The sequence below is a fragment of the Balaenoptera physalus genome, assembly GCF_965194825.1.
Source record: "Balaenoptera physalus genome assembly, chromosome: 1".
Taxonomy (NCBI): domain Eukaryota; kingdom Metazoa; phylum Chordata; class Mammalia; order Artiodactyla; family Balaenopteridae; genus Balaenoptera; species Balaenoptera physalus.
Window position 1 is genome coordinate 132,125,380 of NC_138882.1, and position 25,413 is coordinate 132,150,792.

General features: G+C 34.4%; 1 protein-coding gene across 1 annotated transcript in view; it reads left to right on the forward strand.

The window, feature by feature from the left end:
- LRRIQ3 (leucine rich repeats and IQ motif containing 3) overlaps positions 1 to 25,413 on the forward strand; it is a 245,295-nt gene that overhangs the window by 206,467 nt on the left and 13,415 nt on the right. The window contains exon 7 of the mRNA XM_082421407.1: positions 19,213 to 19,942. Coding sequence (XP_082277533.1) covers positions 19,213 to 19,942 — 730 coding nt within the window. The remainder of the gene's footprint in view (positions 1 to 19,212; positions 19,943 to 25,413) is intronic.

Genomic DNA, 25,413 nt, shown 5'->3' on the forward strand with positions numbered 1-25,413 from the left:
ATATATATGCATATATTATATACAATATCTTGGTGAGGAAAACTATAAAACTAGGGTGGACAATATCAAAGAATTAAATAATTGGAGAGATATTCTGTTTTCATAGATAGGGAGACACAATATTATCAATATTCCAACTTGATCTACAGTTTTAAAACAATACCAATTATGATCTCAGCAAATCATTTTGCACATTGGGTGTTGTTCCATAGCCTAACATATGGTCTATCCTGGAGAATGTGGCCACTTGAGAAGAATATGTATTCTGTCGTCGGGTGGTCTGTTAGGTCTGATTAACTTATAGTGTTGATGAAGCCTTCTATATCCTTGTAGATCTTCTGCACAGCTCATTTATTTTTAGTGCTGAATAATATTGCATTGTGTAGATGTACCCAGTTTATGAAAGGCATATGAAACCCATATGAAAGGCATCTTGGTTACTTCCAAGTTTGTCAATTATGAATAAAGATGCTATAAATATCCACGTGCAGGTTTTTGTGTGGACATAAGTTTTCAATTCATTTGGTTAAATACCAGGGATCACGATTACTGGATCATATGGTAAGACAATGTTTGGTTTTGTAAGAACCTGCCAAACTGTCTTCCAAAGTAGCTGTACCATTTTGTATTTCTACCAGCAATGAATGAGATTTCCTGTTGCTCCACATCCCCCCCACCCCCCAGCATTTGGTGTTGTCATTGTTTTGGATTTTCACAGTTCTAATAGAGTGTAATATATCTCTTTGTTGCTTTTATCTGCAATTCCTTAATGATATGTGCTGTTGAATATGTTTTCATATGTTTATTTGCCAACTATATATCTTTCAGGTGAGGTGTCTGTTTTTATCTTTTCCAGTTTTATTAATTGGGTTGCTTGTTTTCTTACTGTTGAGTTTTAGGAGCTCTTTCTATATTTTGGATACTAGTCCTTTATCTGATATGTCTTTTGCAAATGTTTCCTCTAAATTTGTGGCTTGTCTTCTCATTCTATTGATGTCATCTTTCTCAGAGCAGAAATTTTAAATTTAAATTTTAAATTTAAATTTTAAATTTTAATAAAGTGCAGTATATCAATTTTTCCTTTCAAGGATTGTGCCTTTGATGCTGCACCTATAAAGTCATTGCTATACCCAAGGTAATCTAGGTTTTCTTCTGTATTTTCATCTAAGAATTAAACCAGGAACAAAATTAGTTGGATTTCTGAAATGACATGTCCTAGTATTTCAGAAAGTAACTTTAAGCTTACTTAAAGTTTAGGTCCATGACTCATTTTGAGTTGATTTTTGTAAAGGACATAAAATCTGTGTCTAGATTCATTTTTTTGCATGTGGATGCCCAGTTGATCCAGCATCACTTGTTGAAAAGACTAGTTTGCTCCATTGTATTGCCTTTGCTCCTTTGTTAACGATTAGTTTACTATATTTATGTGGGTCTATTTCTAGGCTCTTCATTCTGTTCCATTGGTCTATTTTTCTATTCTTCCTCAATACCACACTGTCTTGATTACTGTAATTGCACACTTTAAAAAGATATATTCTTTGGTATGTGAATTATATCTCAATAAACATGTCATTTGAAAATATCAAAAAGAATAGTGAACAAATAAATGGATAAACAATTACCTTTAAACTAAAAATTAATTGCAAACGTGGATTAATATCAGTTTTAAGATTCACACAATCTAGAATTTTATTTTGTTTGAAAACAGTCATGTGTGACAGATATTTGAGGCTAAGAATAAGTGTAGTTCAAGTATATTATAAAGAGAGAAAAGCTCCAGAAGGGATTTGTAATTATTGTATAATAAAAGGTTAATCAAAATTTATTATCTCAGATAAAGATAGTAAATGTGTATTGGCTCACAGTGTGTTCTGATTAATTGCAGCATTCTGCCTAGAGTGCTGTTTTTAGATTCTGAGACAACATCTGGGAGTGTGAAAAAAGGGCTTTGGGTAAATTAGAAATGTCTGTCATCATCAAGGAAGTGAGAATTTGTAGAGTTCAAAGTGAAATTTATAGCTTAGATAATAAAACCTAGATTTTAAAAATTCTTCCTATGTGACAAACATTTTTCACTCAATCCTCACAGCTAATCTGTAAAGTAGGCAGTTTTGTTCTTCCATTTTATAGATGAAGAAACTGTGGCCTTGGAAGTTAAATATCTTGCTTAAAGTTACTTTCTGAAATACTAGGATATGGCATTTCAGAAATCCAGCTAATTTTATTCCTGGTTTTATTCGCCTAATCACTATCCAACAGTGACTCTTACTGTCCAGTGGTCCGAAATCAACAGAATGGAAGAGGCAAAGCATTTTTTCAATAGAATTGGACTAGTATGATCTGTGTGGTCAGTGTGGTCCAAGTTGAATGCATATTTGACAGGATATCAGGTTGAGAAGTTTAGATCTTCAAATTAAGATCCTGCTGTTGGAACAAAAAAAGACAGAGGCATCATGCTCCTTAGAAGATTACAGAAATGGTGAACCTGGGTAAAGGGAAATAATATAATCATCAAAAGACTGATTCATAGTAATTCAGGAACCTATAGAAAGTTTGACCTTAATACTGAGCCAACATTTGCCCAGAGAGAAGTTTATTTTGGTTTTCACTGTTTATGGCTAGGCATGGAATTGTTTTGAATATTTTGTTCTATCTAAAATTACCAGATAAGTAGAAGTTTATAAAATTATACAAAAGGCAAACTTAAAAAGGAAAGAAATCATAAAGCTGCAATTGAGTTCTTTGGAATAATGAAACTCATCACAAAAGACCACAAATTTATGATCTCATTTGTAATAAATGTCCAGAATATATAAACCTATAGGGATGTAAGGTAGATAAGTCATTGCCTAGGTGTGGTGAGGTGGTGGAGGCTGGGGTATGGAGAGTGACTCTAATGGTTATAGCATTTCTTTTTGGCATAATAAAAATATTCTAAACCTAGATTGTGGTGATGGTTGCAGAACTCTGAATATATTAGAATCATTGTATTATACACTTTAATGGTTTAATGGTTAATTTTTATGGTATATTAAATATATCTCAGTAAAGATCTTGAAAAAGTCACAGGTAAACATTTTTAAAACATATGTATGTCAACAATGGTAATGTTTATCTGAGATGTTGCTGTCACTAACAGGAGCAATTGAAACAACATTGCAATCAAAACAACTATTTGTAAGCAACCTTATTAGTTGATGATCAAGTAACAATATTTTAAGTATTTTACATATTAGTATGTAAGGTGCTTATAAATATGTATTTTACTGCTATCACTTTTAGGGGATTGTTTTTGGAAATTATAGGTTTTTGTGGTTCACTTGTAATGCATTACAATTTTTCCCATGTAGAATATAGAGAAATAGGCTCCTGGATAGTAGTTTCACACAGAATGTCTAATTTTCAGAAATATATTAATGGCATTAAGTGGAAAGATAATTTCTCTGCATCTTTCTAACTTTCTATCCTATTGCAATCAGTTTCCAATATAACTGTTACATGTGAGATATACAGTTTTTTGTAGCCTTCTTTAATTATGATGATGATCTTGGATCATATCTTAGATAGACCATTTATACCACATTATGTGCATATATGTAGTGGGATGGGGTAGCAGAAGACCTCAGACACTTTTGTATTGTTACTAAGAAAATTCATCTTATGAGAAAATGGCCACTGTCACTGTAGTTTCAGTGACATTTATGTGCCTAACAAATCAGGGAAAACAGTGCATGACAGAAGTTGATGTCTCTGCTTTTTTCTTTACATTTACTTTCTTTTTCCTTTCCTTCCTATTCTTTGCTTCACCAGAACTCAAAGCTGCCTCAAAGCCTATTTACCACACAAGGCCATCCACTTGTGCTGAGATGTCAGACACTTTTGTTGAAAAGATCAGCTGCTTCAGATCCATTTTTGAACATTCATATCATAGCTACACTGAAGTCTTAGACCATTTGTTTCTTCACAGGTGGCTCATAAATGTATAATACATTCAGAATAACCAGATAAGCTCCATTGACCACAAATGGTACTGGCGTCTGTGTTCCTGTGAGTGTTAAAGGTTCATGTGACAGTAAAGCTATCTGTTGAGATAATTGAAAATAAATTGATTATAATGTGGTCTAGTTGTTTTGCTCTTAAATAGAGAAGTTAGTATGAAGTACAAATATAAGGATAATTTCTTTTTATCAAATATTTATTTTTCATATGGTAAACTATATCTAAACAAATTGTGTTGCCCTTTGTTGAATAATTCAGTTTGTGGAAATTGTAGCTGTACCTCAAAATTACCAGGTGTTATTAAATAAAAAGTATACAAGGTGTCATTTTCCTCAATTTTTACCTTAGTATTATTAGTAATCATGTAAACAGAAGCAAATAGTATTAGTTCAAAATAATCTTCTTATGTTTAGGATAAACTATTTTAAATGACATTGTATTAACAAAAAATGATTTTTTTAGATAAAGAATTTAAATACGCCATTAGTGAAACATTAGCTCGTGTTTGAGTATGAAAGCTATGAACTTCAAAAAGAGTAACACGTATAAGAATATTTAATCTAGGTCACCAAATCTGATTTTTCTCCTGTATTTCTTGTCTCAACACATGGCATCACCATCCATCCAGTCCCTCAATCCAAAATGCTAACATTCATCCTTGATTGTATTTTTTCCTCTCTCCTCTGTGATCTGATTTGTAATCAAACCCTATTGGCTTTGCCTTTAAAACATATCCTAAATCTTTCCTCTTCTGTGCAACTTCATTGCTTTTACTCTAGCCCTACCTGCCTTCAAATCTTGTTTGGGCCTCTATGGTAGCCTTTAAAACAGTTTCCCTCCTTTACCCTCTCGTGGTCCACATTCACATCCATTTTCTTCATGGTGAAATCACACATCATATCACTCACCTACTTAAACGGCTCTAAATCTCAGAATAACATCCAAACATTTTTCCTGTGGCCTACAATGTCCCATTTAATCTGGTTCCTGCCATACTTCTCTGACCACATCTCACACCACCCTCCTTCTGCTCACTGAGGTCTAGCAAAAATGGCTTTCTTTCTGTATCCCTAACAGACCGTGTGTTCCTGCCTAGTATCCTTTCAGTAGCTTCTCATTTCTCCTGGAATACTCTTTTCCCCCAAAGTTTCCCACTGCATATTCCTTATTATCTTTCAGGTTTGAGATGAAATTGAATTTCCTTTAAAAAAACCTTTCTTGTCTACCTAATATAATTACTAGACTTGCTGTCATTTTAACCTGATTGATTTTCATCAGAGCACTTATTCCTTGATATTTTCTTGTTTATGATTTTATCTGTCTTCTCCCACTAGAAGTTCCATAAGACTGTGCCTTTCATAGTGCCTCATCTCCTTTGTCTACAAAAGTGTCTTACACACAGCAAATGTTCAATGCTAAATATACATTTTTCATATGTATTATATTTGTTATCTGATTGCTACATTTAACAACAAAAAACTTTTTTATTAAAGAAAGATTGAAAATATCCATAGAAACCAAATAATTCTAAAACAGTTAAAAAGGAAGATAAAATTTAGAGGAAAAATTAAGAAAATTAAGAACTGGAAGGAGTTTGAATAAGAAATTTTACACTTGTGATTCCTGAATTTCAACTGAATTTTCAAGCTACTGAAATACGAATGGATGGATGGAAGAATGGATAGATAGATGAATTAATAGATGAATAAATCAAAATGACTCTAGGAAGCTTGAAGCTATTAAGGTCTTCATTGAGACTATATGTAATTTTAAGTAGCTGCCATTGGGAGAAATTGGTATCTATTACATTAATAAAACACTGAAATTGAGAGTTGAGATCTGAGCCTGGATAAATGCTCACAGAGTCTTGGATTTACTAGGTAAATTATCCAAAAAGAAATTAAAATAGAAGAATAATTAACATATCAGAATGAATTATAATTGAAATGAAATAGATATTAATAATTTAGTATTGAGAAAAAAGAGAAAAATGAACTCTAATATGACTACAAGTAGCAATTAAAAATCCTAAATATCTACATTACAGTGAACTGTATATAGTCTCTGAAGATTCTATGAGGTTTCTGACATTTCTATTTGTTGATTTATACTTTGAAGCTTGTATCATTGGATCTTATCATAAAATTGGGTCATTTAGAGATTGATATCCTAAGAATTACTTAAAGGGACTTATTTAAATAACACTTAAGGTCTAGCTGTTCTGGCTACTCTAATTGCTGCACTGAAACTTGGCAATATCTTTTGGTCTCTGCATATTTAAACCGAAGAAAAATATAAAAGAAAGGGTGAAAGCAAGGAATTAGGAAATATATCTATCATTGTTTGCACTGTAGACACTAGTTAAATTCAAAGTGGAGAGGTGCATTTTGTGGATTAGGTCTTACTCTGTACTTTTACAAAATACATTATTTTGTTGTGGTAAGAATTCTTAACATGAAATCTACCCTCTTAACAAATGTTAAGTGTACAATACAGTATGTTGACTACTGACACCATGTTGAAAAGCAGATCTCTACAGCTTATTCACCTTGTTTAACTGAAACTTTATGCCAGTTGATTAGTAATTCCCCATTTCCTTCTCCCCAACCCTTGGCAACAACATTCCACTCGATTCTATGAATTTGACTCTTTTGGATACCTCATATAAATGGAATCATGCAGTATTTGTCTTTCTGTGACTGGCTTATTTCAGTTAGAATAATGTCCTCAAGGCTCATTTATGTTGTCCCATATTACAGAATTTCTTTTTTTTTAAGGCTGAGTATATTTTATAGTTTATTCTCTGTATATGTCACATTTTCTTTATCCATTCATCTGTTACAGACATTTGTTTCCACATTTTGGTTATTGGGAATAATGCTGCAATGAAATAGGAGTGCTAATATTTCTTCAAGATCCTGATTTCAGTTCTTTCTGACAAATACCCAGAAATGGGATTGCTGTATCATATGAGGTAGTTCTATTTTGAATTTTTTAGGAACCTCCATACTGTTTTCCATAGTGGCTGCATTGCCACCAACAGTGTGCAAGGGTTCCAATTTCTTCACATCCTTAGCAACACTTGTCTTTTGGTTTTTTGACCCTGACAGGTATGAGGTGATATCTCATTGTGGTTTTGACTTACGTTTTCCTGATGACTAGTGACATCGAACCTTTTTTTTTGGCTTTTCACCACCCCCTACATGCTTCTTTTTTTTTTTTTTAATTTTTATTGGAGTATAATCGATTTACAATGTAGTGTTAGTTTCTGCTGTACAGCAAAGTGAATCAGTTATACATATATCCACTCTTTTTTAGATTATTTTCCTATATAGGTCATTACAGAGTATTGTGAAGAGTTCCCTGTGCTATACAGTAGGTACTTATTAGTTATCTATTTTATATATAGTAGTGTGTATATGTCAATCCCAATCTCCCAATTTATCCCCCCCCCAAACATTTTTTAATATGTCTGTTGACCATTTGGTATATCTTCTTTGGAGAATTATCTATTCATGTCTTTAGTCCATTTTAAAAATTGGAATATTAATTTTTTTCACTATTGAGTTGTAGGAGTTTCTTATTTATTTTGGAGATTAAACCTGTATCAGACATATGATTTCCAAATATTTTTTCCCATTCCATAGGTTGCCTTTTTACTCTGTTGATTGTTTGCTTTGTTGTGCAGAAGCTTTTTAGTTTGATGTAATCTCATTTTTCTATTTTTGCTTTTGTTGCCTGTGCTTTTGGTGTCATAGCCATTAAATCATTGTCAAGACTGATGTCATGACATTTCCCCTATATTTTCTTCTAGGAGTTTTAGTGTTTCACGTCTTATATTTAAGTCTTTAGTCTATTTTGAGTGATTTTTTGTGTTTAATATGAGATAAGGTTTCAATTTTATTCTTTTGCATGTAGAGATCCAGTTTTCCCAACATGGTTTATTTAAGAGACTATCCTTTCTCCCTAGTATATCCTTGGCACCTTTGTTAAAGATCATTTGACTGTATATGCATGGATTTATTTCTGGGCTCTATCCTATTCTCCATTCATTAAAAGTCTTTCTGCCAGTGTGCTAGTGTTTTTATTACTGTAGCTTTGTAATATATTTTGAAATCATGGCATGTGATGCTTCTAGCTATGTTCTTTCTCAAGGTTGATTTGGCAATTTGTGGTCTTTTGTGGTTTCATATCAATTGTAGCATTGTTCTTTTCCTATTTCAGTAAACAATGCCATTAGGATTTTGATAGGGATTGAACTGAATTTGTAGATTGCTTTGTGTAGTATGGACATTTTAACAATATTCTGCTGGTCCTTGAATATGAGATATCTTTCTGTGTATTTGTGTCTTCATTTTCTTTCATCAGTGTCTTAATGTTTTCAGTGTAGAGATTTCTCACCTGCTTTGTTAAATTTATTTCTTAGTATTTCATTGTTTTAATGCTATTATAAATAGGACTGATTTATTAATTTCTTTTTCACAGAGTTTGCCATTAGTGTATAGAAATGAAACTGATTTGTGTATGTTGATTTTGTATCCTGTAACTTTACTGGATTACTCAGTTCTAATCATTTGTGTGTGGGGGGGAGGGGTCTTTAGAGTTTTCTAGATACAGAATCATGTCTTCTGCAAACAGGGAAAATTTCACTTCTCCCTTTCTGATTTTAGATGCTTTTTATTTCTTTTTCTTCTCTAATTACTCTGGCTAGGACTTCCAACACTATTTTGGACAGGATGACATCCTTACTTTGTTCCTGATATTAGAGGAAAAATTGTGGGAGTTTATTACCCCTAGACCTGCCTTACAAGAAAATGGCTAAAGGGAGTTCTTCAGGTTGAAAGAAAGGAATGCTAAAAAGCAACATGATAAACTAACTATGTACTTTTAAAATAAGTACTAAGACATTTTAAGACACTAAGACAGAGACCTATTTTATGCCCTCTATTATCTACCAAAACAGTATTAAACATTTCATCATTTTGTGTGTGTGTGCATTTCTTTTAGCCCTCTGCTTAAGAAATTGCAAAAAGAAAGAGAAAACAACGAAACAGAAAAGCTTCTGAGTATATTTGGACCCTGAGTGTTTCTTGATTTTTATTTTTTAAAGTGGGGTGATGTATTAGATATAAAAGACTTCCTTGCAATGGAGTTTCTCTAAGTGTGAAGGTCTTCAGGCCATTTTACAACATATTTTGGAACAGAAATCATTGGCAGGCATGACATCCAAACATGACTCCATAATTTTATTAAAGGATTGCTTAATGGACAGATTCCTTTCTATTTTTTTTAGCAACATTAAAAAAAAAAAAAAACCTAGCATGAATTTTGCTTGGGTTTCAGATTTTCATGTTATTTTCTTAATAGTTACTATTTGTTAAACATCTCTTTTTATATGGAGGAAGCATAAATAATAACTAATTTCATGGTGAGTGTTAAAGAGCTTCTTGTCATTTAAAAATTCAACCAGGGGTTTCTGAGAACATCTATGTGTGTACCCAGTCATGATTCTGATACCCTGCTCTTGTCTTTCAGATTAAATGTGCAACTAGAAACTATGTTAATACCTTATTTTCTTCAGTCTTATGACAGTTCTTTAAATCAATGGCCAAGTAATTGTCATTTTTAAGCCTATAATTCAAGTAGCCAGTTCTAATTTTTTTTCTGAAAATTAAAAAAAATTGCTATACAAAGGAAGAGCGTTAAATAGAATTATATAAATTATTTTCTTATGTGACTCAGCAGTTTAGGTAAAGGATTAATTCCATAACAGTGTCAAGCAATGTTTAGGAAATGTGCAACAATCTATCTCTAGGCATTTTCCTATGGTAAGTTTGGGTCAGAGATGCAGTACCAAAACTACCTCATATCATGTTTTTCCTTTTCTATTTGAACTGTATTTTGACAGTTTGTTTGCAATATTTTATGTGAATGCCCTTCATATTCAAAGGTGATGCCCCTTATAGTATTGCTTGCCTTATATATATTAGATAGGTGACCTTCAGGCCTTTTCATTTGGATTATATTTATTGTCAATTCCCTAATTCACAAAAAAGAATGCCATTTTGGGGCCTATTGTTACTGACAAGTTTTTACTGGATATCAAGTCACTCCAGGTTATATAGAAGCTGCTCAGATCACCAATCTGCCTCACAGATTTGAACTTTTATATAAGTGACTTTTGTGATTATTATTTCTGTCTTGTAATAATATAAAAGAAGCCGGGAAAATGTCACCAATACAAAGCTGTTATACATGTAGACCTTATACTTGCTTGTATGGAAAGTTCACTTTGCAACCTCCTAGATTATTATAGTCACTGTTTTGGCTCTTAATGCTGTCAGCTGGATCTAATAAAGAACCTTGATGCCATTGTCAGGTAATACATAGGTGAAGCAAAAATGCTGTTCAGCGGATAAAAGGTGTCAGTAGAAGGGAAAAAGGGAAAAGAAAGAATAAGTTAACGTGATGAGGAAAGTACATATCAGATAATTCAAATTGGTCATCCCTCTGCTATACTTATATCTTGTAGTGGAACTCTTGACTTCCTTATAAAACACAAACTGTTTCTGAGAAAAATTAATACATTTAAAAGTCATTTCACATGTATTTTTTAAATTCTAGTTTTGTGTATAAATACTTATATTTAATAAATAGTTGAATTTTTTTAATTGTATACCAAAAATGCAGAACACTATGCTAACTGTAGTAGAGGATATAAAGATATATATAACATATCCCCTATCCTTTGAAAACTAAAACTTACTGAAAGAGCTAAGATGGGCAGCTATAGCACAAGCAGAATTCTTTACAAACTATCTGAATGGATTTTGTCCCACTGCTATAAGACAGTGCTTCCAGTTATGGCACAAATCAATAACAATAATATTTGTAAAGTGTGCTAGGTTAAAATGAGAGAGAGTTTGTAATTAGCAGAAAATGTATTGTTTATATTATCTAATTACAGTAATAAAAATAGAATATAAAATATTAGATATCAAATTTTGAGTTTATATAAAACTTATAAATAATGTCTTTAAAACCATCTCATTATTGGACTTGAGCTTGAATTCCATGAACATAAAATATTTACACAAGATGCAGTGATTTTTAAAATATGTCCACAAATCCACTGATACTCTTCCCTTCAAAAAGTGGAGCCTAATTCTCCTCTGCTTGTGGGGTGGACTTAGGGACTTAAATATAATGAATAGAATATGGCAAAAGAGATGATATGTGACTCACAAGACTCATCACAGAAGATATTTTGTCCTGCTCTGGGCTCTCTCTATTAGGTCACTTGATCGGGGGAAAGTCAGCTGCCATGTCAGAAGAACACATATGTATACCAAGTAGTTATTTTGAAAGACCCACAGCAAGGAACTGAGGCCTTCAGCCAACAGCCAGTAAGAAACTTAGACCTTTGTCAGTAGTCATGTGAATGAGCAGACTTGGAATGGAATCCTCCAACTCCAGTCAAGCCTTTGGATGCCTGCAACCCTGGCTGACATCTTAATTTTAATATCATTGGGAAACGCTGAGCCTCAGCAACCCAGCTAGGCTACTCTTGCATTTTTAACCCAAAGAAACTGAAATAACAAATGTTTATTGTTTTAAAGCTTTATGTTTTAGAATAATTTGTTAAGTAGCAATAGGTATTTAATATACCAAGTTTTAATGATAATCATTTTTAAGTCTTCATAGTCTCCAATAACAAGTAATTTAGGCTGAATAACTTATAAAAATATAAAACTTTTTACAATCATTCAGACATTTCCAATAGTTGAAAGATTCTGTACAAGAATTTATTTTCCCATTTCTTTCATTGACAAGTATAACCTTGATTGTACATGTGTGAAAATGTGAATGGACTTCAAATCTAATTGAATTTTTATATCATCCTATATTTCAAAATTATGATGAAACTCTAATTTACGGAAGAAAAGCCATTCTGCTTCTAGGAAGTATGTCATTAAAATGTTTATCAACCAAAAATGGATTGAAATATCTGATATATGTGTATAGTCAGCCCTCCATATCTGACAGTTCCACATCCACAGATTTAACCAACTCGATCTAAGATATTCAGAAAAATATTTCCAGAAAGTTTGAAAAAACAAAACTTGAATTTGCTACTTACAGGCAACTATTTACATAGCATTTACCTTGTGTTAGGTATTTTAAGTAATCTATAGATTATGCAGGAGGATGTGCGTAGATTATATGCAAATACTATGCCATTTTACGTAAGGGACATGAGCATCAACCCACTGTGGATACGGAGGGATGACTGTAGTCTGGATTTGAGAGACGCTACCCCAGATCAGCCGCACCTTGGGCTATGTGCCATATTAAGCACCTATTTCATGAGTCTCTTGTCAATAGTAAATAACACCACACACAGTAACTCACTGCTCAAGTACATTTTCAAGTGATGGAAAGCCTCCTGAGCCCCCTTCTAGTGCCATGACTGTAGAGTAGTGTCAGATCACACTTGACTCCAAAGGCTCTAGATAAAATTTATGGCAAAGGAGTGCCTAGAGGCTGTAGTAACTCCACTCTCCACAAAGGTGATCACTGTCTCTGGGCACTCCGTTATTCATTAACAGCTCACTAGTATGCCACATCACACCAGCTGGGGAACTGTGCTTAGAAATTCAGAAGAGAGGGTACTCCTTTTGTATTAGTCTCCTCGGGCTTCAATAATAAAATGCTACAGAATGGGGAGCTTAAACAACAGAAATTTATTTTCTCACAGTTCTGGAGGCTGGAAATCCAGGATCAGGGTGCTAGCATGGTCATTTTTAGTGAGGCCTCTCATTCTGGCTTGTACATGCCAGACATCTTGCTGTGTGCTCATGTGGCTGTTTTAGTGTGTGTGCATGGAGAGGTAGAGAAAGCAAGCTGTCTGGTATCTCTTCTTTTAAGGACATTAATCTTATTAGATCAGGATCATTTTACTTGTTTTCTGCTCTGGTTTGTATATGTCTTCAGTTTTTGTTTCTCTGTTTCTTTTTTCCTGTTTTTTTGATTATTCAAATACATTTTATAATCCATTTTAATTAATCTGTTGGATTTTTCATTGAGCCTCTTCACATTATATATTTATTTTCTCTAGGGATTATAATATAAATCCTTAATTTAGCACAATCTACTTAATATTGTACCACTTCACAGAGACTACAGAAAAGAGGAGCCTAAATGGCATGTGTGGTTGCATGAGTTGTGTATTTTATGTGAAGTGCTATCTTTCATGATATAATTTTCATTAATAGTATGTGTTTTGGGTTATATTGTTGGCATTGCACATGTTATGTAATTCTCTGGATTCTGTTGTAAGAATGTTGATTTTTTTAAAACACACTCTTAAAAACTACTTGCTTTTGAACATTCTCCAGAGTCCTCAGGATTTTTTTGTTTTGTTTTGTTTCTTGCCAGATGTTAGCCAGATGTTAGGATCTTACTTCAACATATTGACTATTTCTTTAAGCCTCAGTTCCTTTATCTGAAAATGGGGATAAAAATAGTACAGTACTTACCTCATAAGATTGGTAAGAGGACTAAATGAGATAATTTGTTTGAAGGACTCAGAACAATTTGACATATAGCAACCATTCAGTAAATATTAACTGTATTGTTATGATTGATGATCAGTAATATCTTTCCTATGAGGTAATCAATATTAAACTAAATGGTAAATTGTAGTTGGAAGATTATATTAGGTAAGTAAACAAGTATAAAAGCATGCAAGGCTTTATAGGCCATGACAAGGAATTTGAATTTTATCATGAAGGCATATGGAAGCCATAGATCTTTAAAGACACAATTTCGAGAGACTATTGTGGCTTCATCACTGTGTTGGAAATTGTGTGTTGGGAAATACAGAGACTACTTAAGAAGACATTGCAAATAGTCAAAGTAAGAGTTGATAGAAACCTGAATTAGGGTGATAGCAAGGAAATGGAGGAACAGAATCAGTTAATCTGAGCTATGTTTTTGAGGTAAACTCTACAAGACTGATCGATAATATGAATAAGCTATTAGGTGTTATTTGTTGAGATAAAGGGCTGATTTTAGAGGGAATTAATTATTGAATGTGTTTTGAATGTGCCAAGTTTGAAGAATACCTATAAGACTTCCAAGTGGAAATGATAAATTTGAAAGTTATCAGCATAGAGATTGATATTTAAAGCCATGAACGTGATTCACTTCAGAAGAGAAAATAGAGATGGGAAGGGGACCTAGTATCAAGTCCTCAACAACTCCAGAAATTTGGTGAAAAGAAAGAGTCTGAAAACAAAACTAAGAAGAAGTAATCAGAAAGCTGGAAGAAAAATCAGGAGGGCTTTAGACAACATAGGGGGAAAAAAAAAGAGATATCTTCAGGATATCAGGAGAGCTTTAGAGAATCTGTAAATCAGAAAATATGAAAAAAAAAAAGATTTCAAGAAGGAGAAATGATCAGCTGTGTTAAATGCCATTGAGAGTTCAAGAAAGATTAGAACAGAAAAAAGTGTCCTTTGTATTTATCATCATAGAAGCTTTTGTTAGGGAGAGTTTCAACAGGTGGGTGAGAACAGTAGAGTTGAAATCCATATATAAATAAAAAATTGTTAAATAGAAAAATTAATAAAAGGTGAATAAAAGGACATAGTACAGGGAGACAACTCTCACAGTAGTTTTCACTCTAAAATCGAACAGGAAAAATGGAATGGTAGCTAGAGGGCAATGAGGGTCAAGGGAATGTTGTTGTTCTTGCATTGGTGGTGGTAGAGGTGGTTATGGTAGTTTAAACATGGCTGTGAATGATCCAGTAGTGAGGGGATGATAAAGGAGAAAGTTAAGGTAATTGCAGAAGTGAAGCTAAAGGCGGATGGGACCAAAGCACATGTAAAAAATTTGACCTCTGCTGAAAGAAGGGATGCTTCCTTCATTGTATCAGGGTAGAAGAAGATGCATGAATATACCAACAAGTATATAAATTTGGTTATGGAAATATGAGAACATTTCCATCACTTGACTTCTATTTTTACTATAATGAATGAAATGAATTATAAAGTTTTGAAACAAAATATACATACAAAGAAGGCTTTCCTGTATATTCTGTGTTAACTGTCCAGTGGATGTTGAGGGGTGTGACAAAATGCTTTGCTGTATTTTCCCCACTCATTACTAAATTATGTGGCTATTTGAACACTATGCCATTGATGGAATTAAAGAGATAAAATAAACTCCTTGTTTTCCATATCAAATATAATGAAAAAACAATAACATATCGTTCTTACTCTTTGTCAGGCCCTGTTCTAATAATTATATATTATACTTTGCCAGGCTTTTTTCATTTTATTAATTCACTTAATCCTGTTAGATCCCTATAAATTGGGTATTATCATCCACAGTTATCAGACTGAAGCCCAGAGAATATAATAACTTGCCTACACTTAGTAAATAGTAGAACTAGATTCAAATCCAGCCAAATTGTCTCCAGATTTTAGGCTTTCACCACTAGGCAAAGGACATTGATCTTGAGCAACAGATTCACTCTTCCATTCATCTACTCATCCATCCAACAAATATATTTATTGGCATTTACTATTTAGTTAAGCCCACTACCCCTCTAAAAAGAAAACCCTACTCTCTGCAAAATACTAAGAATGGAGGATGAAAAAAAAAAAAAAGAAAAGTACAGTCCGTACCGCTAAGGAAATTATATCTAGCTTGCTACTATGGCTAAGAATTACTACATAGAGCTTTAATATAAATGAAATGTGTGGTAAATTCTATAAGGAAGGGAGTGATATGAGAATTTTAAAACTATCCACTCTTATTTAAAGAATAAAGAAAAGTGACATGTGAGGAGACCTTGAAAAATGCATAGAATTTGAACTTATGTAAATAGGGAAAACAACATACTGGACAAAACATTAAATAACATAAGCAAAAGCCCAAAGATGGAAAGATGTGACACATGTACAGGGAAAAAAAATGGAGCTCTTTTCCTATAATATAGGATCCTAAGCTTAAGGGTAAAGAACGATGAAGGTTTTGTTTTCCTTTGTTTGGGTAGAAGGCATGACATGATTAGAGTCCTAGTTTTAAAAGATGAATTGTTTAGCAGTGAGTGATATCTTGAAGCAGAGAAGGAAACTGGGAGGTTTTTAAAAGTGCTAATGGGATTATGTTCAACCAACCACTGAGAAAAATGTCAATCATTTTTGGCTAAAAAGTAATTATAGTTAGTATACACAATGAAGTACAGCTTCTATCTTCAAAGAGCCTCCAGTTTCACCAAGGAGGCAAGACTTACTTACATTAAACTATTAAGAGACAAACATATACATATTGGTAACTGTGATGTTGTGATTTATAACAAGAAAGATACATTTGGTCTTTGTCCCCAGTTGTGGCATAGAGCTCCTGACACTTCCTAAGTGATGAGAGCAGAGCAACAAAGACGTCTTTTGTTATGTTAGTGAGGTGACTTTTGGAACTCATCTAAGGATGGGGGCTGGTTTCCAGGGGAATCAACCACATGATTAGAGGGTTAGAACTTTCAATCCCAAACCTGACCTCTGGGGAGGGAAGAGTAGCTTGAGATTGAGTTCAGTTGTCAACGGCCAGTGATTTGATCAATCACACCTGTGTAATGAAGCCTCCATAAAAATCCAAAAGGACTGGGTGCAGAGAGCTTCCAGACTGGTGAACACATGTAGATTCAGGGAGAGTGATGTGCTTAGAGAGAGAGCATGGAAGCTTCTCACCAGTCCCTTGCCCTATGCATCTTTTCCAGTCCCTTGCCCTATGCATCTTTTCCCTCTGGTTGTTCCCGAGTTATATACTTTTATAACAAACCAGTAATTTACTAAATTAAATGTTTGTCTGAGTTCTGTGAGCTGCTCTAGCAAATTATTTGATAACAAGGAGAGGGTTGTTGGAATCTCCAATCTATAGCTGGTTGGTCAGAAGCACACATGATAAGATGGACTTGTTGCAGGAAATGGGGTGCAAGAGAATGGTCACATCCCAGGTCTTGGGCAAGTCCTTGGGACAGACCACCAAGTGAGGTTCCTTGGCTTTGCACAGGAAAGTATTCAAGAGCGAGCAGAAATAGAGTGAAAGCAGAATTATTCAGGGAGATATACACTCCATAGACAGAGTGTGGGCTGTCTCAGAAGGCGAGAGGCCCCAGGATATAGGGTTGTTAGCTTTATGGGCTGGGTAATTTCATAGGCTAACAAGTGGGAGGATTATTCCAACTATTTTGGGGAAGGGGCAGCGATTTCCAAGAATTAGGCCACTGCCCACTTTTTGGTCTTTTATGGTCAGCCTCGGAACTGTCATGGCACCTGTGGGAGTGTCATTTAGCGTGCTGATGTATTACAGTGAGCGTCTAATGAGGCTCAAGATCTACTGGAAGTCGAATCTTAAGTCATCTTGGGCCTAGTAGGTTCTAACCAGTTTTTGTGTATCCTCAAGTACTGTGGCATTCTTTTAAATGTTGTGCCCTGCCCCCTTCCCTCCTATCTCAGACTTGGGATTAGCATCCAAAGAGAGAAGGGGGCGGGCAAGCTGGTAGGACTGAGCTCTTAACCTGTGGGATCTGATCCTATCTCCAGGTAGGTAGTGTCAGAATTAAGTTGAATTGTAGGACACCCAGCTTGTGTCAGAGCATCGCTTGGTGGTATGAGAAAACTCCCTCACTCCACACAAACCAGAACCTTTAGGAACATTTTAGTGTTGTGTTTTCTATCCCTGATCTTTTATTCTTGGCCAGGTTTCCCATGTCAATGTTTACACATAAAATTAAATTTACCCATAAGAGTACCTTTTCTAGGTAGTTGTTCCAGACCACACCCTATTTACTCTAGACTTGAAATTCTGGCTTTCTTCTCTCTGAGTCTCTAGTGACTTGCTTTAGACTCAAACTCTTAATGCTTATTTTTGGACACTTTGGCTTTCACTTGCTAGCCTTGTTTTTCTACTTTGCTGTAGGCTCTGCTTCCTTTTCTAATGTTAATATTCCTGTGGCCTCTAGTGAAAATTCTACCTGTTCACTTCTTTCCTACTGCCTGACTAGCCCACAGGTTCTGCCCTTCTTCATGGCCACCTTAACTTCCATAAATGTTCCACCATCCGACTTGGCATTATGACATATAAAAGCTTTAAGAGAATCTTCTATTAGAAGATTAAAAGATTAGAAAAGATGAAACCCTCATAAACTAGAGTTAGAAGAGATTCAATTTCAATAGAGAGAGGGAATCAGTCAAACGTGGGAAACACCTTTTCTGAAGATTAATAAGCATTCTTTTTTTACCTGTATTTACCACCTGATCCTAAATTCATCAACTCATTTGTCAGAAAATAAATAATGAACAACAATGTGATTCAGGTTTTTATATTGGATAGCTTGGCTCTGATAACAAATAAACCCAGAAACATATATTGATCAAATATAATTCCCTTTTATTTCTGGCTTCCATAAGAGTCCAAGTTGGATAATCCTGGTCAGTGAGTACTTTTTCAAGCAGTGATTCAGGGAGCCAGAGTCCTTCTACCTTGTAGATCTACCATCTTCTACCACTTTATCCTAATCTCTGTTCAGTGGGTCAGAAGAAGAAAGAAAATATAGAGGAAGCACATTTGTTTCTTAATAGCCTTGGACCAGAAATGACACATATAACTTTTGCTGACACTGTCCTAGAGAAGACTTAGTCTCACAGCCACACATAATAGCAGAGGAGGCTGAGAGATTTCATTTCTTTGAGTATCCAGTGGAGGGAAAAACAATTTTTAAGGCAGCTATTAGTTTCCACCAGAGTTAAGAAAAATAAGGTAAAATGAATTACAAAGTCCTTTGCAAATATGAGATAATAATAACTATATGTAAAAATTATATGTATGATTAAGTAATAAGTATAAGGTAAAATGCTGCTATTGAGTCAGTGCAAGTTAAATAATTGTGAGAGATAATAAAGGAAATATAGGAATCAGTGCATTTCTTTGTTAAAATATTCCAATAGTGATTTTTCTCTACAAAATCATGATTAAATCACAAATTGAAAAGGAATATCAGCTGGGAAAAATGCCCCTTAATAAAGTAAATAACAGGTTCTTGTCAATTTTATTAATGTGGCTTTCAAAACAATTGGGACAGAAAATAAACTGTGCTTAACACTTGTATAATGGATTATATTTGTCTGCTGTGTGATGTAGGTCAGAAAGAGTCTGAAGATAAAACTGAGGATGAAGAATTGGATGTCAGTTTTAGGATATCAGTGTTCAAACTACCAATACATACTTCAGATTCACTGAGGTATGCTGCAGTATTGAAAGCAAAAGAACAAGATTCTTTTCCTATGTATACCCAGCCACTTTCTACCACTTATCAAAAACCAGTAATTAAAATAAAAGACATGCTGTTGGAGAAGAGTGTAAGAAGAGAGTTTTTTACAACACAAAGAACTGGTATGAAACTCCAAGCACTTTATGATATTGATAAATATTGCTCAGAACAAAAGAAGCAGGCAAACTATAAAAATAAAGTAACAGCTGTAAGCATGGCACAAGTGGACCAAGAACGAGTTAGATTAACTATTCAAGAAAATTTAAATAAGAAAATATGTACTACGCATAAACTAACTGCAAGAGATAATAAGACCATTCAGAATGGTTTACAACGACTTTGGCAGGACAGATCCAACTACCTTGAGAAAGTTAAAGAGAGGAGAGTTCTGTTTCTGGAAGAAAAAAAACAGAAGGCTAAAGACCGTTTATTAATTCAAAACTTAAATAATGAGCACACTCTTTTGACCAAAGGAATGACTAAAATTGACAGATTGAAGAAGAAGCAGGCTGTCTTAAAAGAGAAGAGCCTAATTGTTCAGCAAAAACTGGCAACTGAAAAATATCAAAAGGATTTACTTAAACAAATGAAGGAAATTAGGTAGGTACAGTTTTGATATAATAGAAGCTTTTACGTTGTTGGGGAGGAAAAATTTTCCTCTGCCTTCTAGGTTCTCCTGGCTGGTTTAAGAAGTAAATTGATGTGAGACAGATTAACAGGAGAAAATCAAACAAAAGTTTAATAACATCTACACGTGGGGGAGACCCAGGAAAACTGAGTAACTCCCCCAAGTAGCTGAAGCCATCACCTTAAATACCATCTTCAGCTAAAGACAAAAGGAGGTGTTGAGGATGGAGAACCAATTATGAGAGGTTACCAGGAAAAGCACAGTAAACAAGGGTAAGGTTGTCATACAGATCTGTCACTCACTGTCTTCTCCAACAAGTTTCTAGAGGTTTGGTCATCCTCCTCTTCCTCAGCTTACAGAGTTGTAAAATAGCTCAAAGAGATGAAAAGACACAGATAATTCTAAAGGGTACACCAGACAGGACCCCCAGTAATTGTTCTTTACCCTTTTTTACCCTTGTGTGTCTTTCACACAGTTTTTTTTTTTTTTCTTCTGATATTAGATTGAAGCTTATCAGCCACAGTTTTATGCCGGTTATATTTTAAGTGGCCAAACTGTGAATACATATGTTTAAGGCTTATCTAGAAATATTTAAAGATCATTATAACTGCTTATTTCATTTACATTTTTAAATGCTATTGTTTAAAAAAAGTAGTCTGTACTAGAAAGGAGTGTAAAATAAGAAAGCATTTGTCTTTTCCTAGCTATAAGCAAATTTAAAACTATTTACTGAGGTACTTTATATAATATCTTTTTAAGCATGAAAAATATATTTTTCTCCTCCAAAATTTAAAAACATTTTCCTTAACGTGTACTTTGTGTGTGTGTGTGTGTGTGTGTGTGTGTGTGTGTGTGTGAGAGAGAGAGAGAGAGAGAGAGAGGGAAAGATTTTGGAAATAATTTTTTTATAATTTAATAGAAAATATATTTTGGAAAAGAGAATGAAAGCTAGTCTGTTATATCAAAATGTAAGTCTAGCACAAATCAATGTTAAAGAAATTTAAACAGCTTAGTTTTATTACAGCAAATTGAATGTCTGGCCATCATTAATCTGTAGAGGATACAGAGTCAAGTGAGCTTCCTAATGTGTATTAACTGAATTATCTTCTCTTGTAAGCTGCTGCAAAGATATTATCCTTGAGAGTACACAGGAATAAGGCAATGTTCTGGTTATGTCAATAATGTATCCTAAAAGACATTACTGAGTTTTATTATAAATGTTTTCAAGTAAAGATTGAGTATCAATGTGCAGAAAAGAGCTGTGACTCAAAAAAGTAAAATCTGTCTAGAGACTTCAGAAGTTTCTCAATTCTTTTTCTGCCAATTGGTTCTTCATTAACGTATCAAACACTTCACCTAAAAGCATTCTGGTGAATCTCAATAACTAGTGAAGTCATTACTGAGAATATAGCTTCCTGATCCTGCTCTGGAATGAGGAAAAATGAATGAAGAAAGGGGAACCATAAAGCTCTAGTTTAGGACATTGATAAAATACCCATAGGAGTGTTTAAGAATGAATTAAAAAGAGACTTTAAAATGAAAGAATTTCTATATCAGGTAAAAGCTGGTCATAAGTTTCCCCAAATATTCTTGTCCCTACTCTAAAAAAGTGATGACACTGCTCAGGGCAAAACAGCATCGTGTCCATTTTGAAGTAGAGTATCATTTAGCTTGGAAGATCTGGCACCTAAGGCAGTTATCCAATTACATCATCTTCTTCTTGTCCTTATTTTTGTCATCAGTTGACCTTCTTGACTACCCTCTTCATTCCCTGTGGTCTTTATATCCTGATATACAAAGCTTTTCTTTTTCCAGCTTCTGCCATTATCACTGTTAACTTCCAAATTCATAAGAACAACCCTCCCAATTGCCTAACCTAACCTAAACATTTTTGGATCCCAACACCCTTTAAACTCATTTCCATAGACATATAAATGCCACCTCATCACTTGGAACGGCACCACCTCTTAAATTTTAAACTCATATATTTACTTATGGCTAAAATCTTTATCTTTTCAACTCTTTTTTTCCTTTACTTTCACCACATGTATTCTTCAAATATATTGTGACACTCATCCCTCAAATAACCTTTCTTATAGACTTTCTAGTGTAGCTTCCAGGGTTCTTTAATTCGATTATTCTTTTTTCCATTTCACCCAGTGTCTCTGATGTCTTTTCCTTTCATTGCCTCCACCGTGCTAACTGCCTCAGCCCCTACCTTGGAACAATCCAATTATCTATCTTCATTTTTTGTATTCAGGTAAAAATGGCTAGAAGGCATCAGTGACTTGTAGATTTATGCTGATGTCAATTCTATGGCCTCCAACTTCAGCTGCTCCCTCAGGTGCTTGTTCTTTCTCCCATTGCCTACAAAAGTGATTTTAAACCTCATCAACTATAGAGCTTCCTATGCACATACCACCTCTGACCTTTCCTTCTCAACAAGTCACTCTGCCCCAAAGGAATTTTAGGCTTTCAAGCTTGAATTTGTTCAATTTTCCAATTCCCTATCTATAAAATTCTACTATCCTATATTTATCCTCATTTTCTTTTCTACTGTCTCAGGATTAGGTTCCCATTTTCCTGTTAAGAGCTAATAATCCCTCTGTTTTTGCTCTTAGTAAGCCTGGAAGTGGGTAATGCAAGACCTCTGTGCTAGGCAGAATTATGGCCCCCAAGAAGATACCATGCCCTGATCCCTAGGACTAAGAATAGGATAAGAGATGGTGGGGGAGGGGAAATTTCCCCTCTTTCCCCTATTAGTTCCTTTGGCTGGCAAGTAAAATAGCATAAGGCAGATTAACAGGAGAAAATCAAATTTATTACATGTGCAAAGGGAATCCATATAAGTATGAAGTGTTCCAAAGTCAGCAAGGCAAGGTAAGGTATATATATACTCTGGACTAAGGAGAAGAAGGTAGGGGTCTGAGGCTTCAAGGGGAAGTAAAGTTATTCACAGGAAGAACAAAAATAGTTAATGTTTGGTAAAAACATGTTTGCTGGGACATCCTAAGACAATGAGGCACTTTGATCAAATGGGCTTTGCTAGGTTCCTCCCTGTCTACAATGCCTAATACTTTACTACAGAAACTATGGTGACAGCTTCTTCCTGGGACAGGCCCCCTATTTTAATTTCATTTAGGCAGTAAGGGGGAAGTTCAAAGGTTCTTTTGGGCCTGGATTGTTTTTAGCTCAAAATAATTCGCATACCAGAGTGGCATATCTTCGGGAAGCCTGCCCTTGTCCCCATCAATACTACACTCATGGATATGCTACCTTACGTGGCAAAGGGACCCTGCACATGTAATTGAGGGTTGACCTTAAAATAGGAAGATTATTCTGGATTATTCAGATGGGTGCAGCATATTGCATGAGCCTTGAAATGCAGAGGCAGGAGAGAAAGTCAGAGGGAGTCAAAGTAGGAGAAAGACTTGACATGACACGGCTGACTTGAAAATGAAGGGAGCCATGTAGAAAGAGTGAGAAGGAAATGAATTCTGACAACAACCAGCAATCTTGGAAAGAGGACCTCAAGACCTGGATGAGAACTGTGGCCCCGGCTGACACCTTGATTTCAGTCTTGTGAGAACCCAAGCAGAAAATCCAGCTGAGCCATGCTGTGCCTGGACTTCTGACCCATGGAAATTATGAGATAATACATGGTGGTTGTTGTAAGCCAATACATTTTATAGTAGTTTGTTTTATAGCAATAGGAAAATACAGACTCTTTTTTTCTCCTTTCTTACGATTGCTTTGGTTATTCCAGGACCTTTGCATTTCCATGTACAATTAGCTTTTAAAACATTCAAATTACCTAAAGTTAATACATTTAAAATAAATGGTAATCTAAATTTAATCACATATATATTTAAAACAAATTTAAATGTTAATTCTACCCAAAAGGCTCTTTGCATATTAATTTGGGGAGAACTGACATCTTAGTAATATTGTCTTCCAATCCTTGAACACGGTATAACTCTCCATTAATTTAAATTTTCTTTAATTTTTTTCAGCAATATTTTATCATATTCAGGTATAGGCCTTGCATGTTTTTTATTAAACTTATGTCAAAGTATTTATTTTTTGATGGTGTAGTAAATGGAATTTCTTAATTTCATTTTCCAATTGTTTGATTCTGGTATATATAAATATTGATATAATAGATTATTATGTTTTTCACTCTTCAATTCTTTTAAATAGTTTGTTTTTTTACATTTTGTCCAAGTTTATAATTGTTTTCTGTAGGAGGGCTAATTCAATAAATGTCTTAGGCTGAATTAGTACCATTAATTAATTACATGTGCAAGGTCTATTTTTCTGTGACTTCTACTCTGCTGCATGACCAGACATGACTGCTCTCCAGAGCTCCTATTTCAAAAGAGCTGTAGCTAATTTTCACTGAGTAATTATTAAATACCAGCCTTCCTCTAAGGATTTTAAATGTATTAGCTCATTTACTCCCTACTAAACCCTATGAGTTGGATTGTCCCTTCTTAAAGGTGAAGAAATGATGCATGTAGAGCTTAAATAACTTGTCCAAAACTCAATCAGTAAGTTGCAGATCTGGATTTCAAATCCAAGCAGAATGGTTTCACTATGTGTACTCCTAACCATAAGCCATTGTTTCTTTATATTCAACTCCCTAGGCATTTCCATATAGATAGCCAGGCTCTTTAAACTCAGTATTACCAAAATAGAACTCTAATCTTTCTTCACATCTGGCTGCTCTTAAGTTTCCTATCCTGATGAATGCCAGTTATCCATACAATAAAATAAGTTATTAAATGTTAGGTACTCCTCTAAGGATTTTAAATGTATTAACTCATTTAGTCCTTTACTAAACCCCATGAGTTGAATTATTCCCTTTTTAAAGATGAAGAAAATGAGATAGAGAGAACTTAAGTAACATGTCCAAAATCACATAGTCAATAAGTTGCAGACTTTCTAGACTTAAGCCTCTCTTCCACTCCCTAAGTTCACATTTCTGAGTATACTTAAATACAAATAAATATATGTATTTCATTTATATGTTCATATACCTTTATTTCTCTTTACTTTCTATAAGCTTCTCAAAATTATATCATGTCTTATTTATCTTTATGTTTCCAGGATCTAGGGATAGTGCCAAGCATTATAATACATAACTCTTGAATGAATGAGGATGAATTAATGAATTTTCCTAAGACCCATGACATTTCTCAGGTTTGCCAGAGTAACCTGGTTCACCTTTCTCTAACTTAGTAAGAGTCTGCTAGGGCTACCATAACAAAATACCACAGACTGGGTAACCTAAGCAACAGAAATTTGTCTTCTCAATTTCTGGAGACTAGAAGTCCAAGATGAAGGTGTTGTCAGGTTTGGTTTCCCCTGAGGCCTCTCTCCTTGGTTTGAAGATGCCTGCCTTCTCACTGTGTCCTCACATGGCCTTTGTTCTGTGTATACA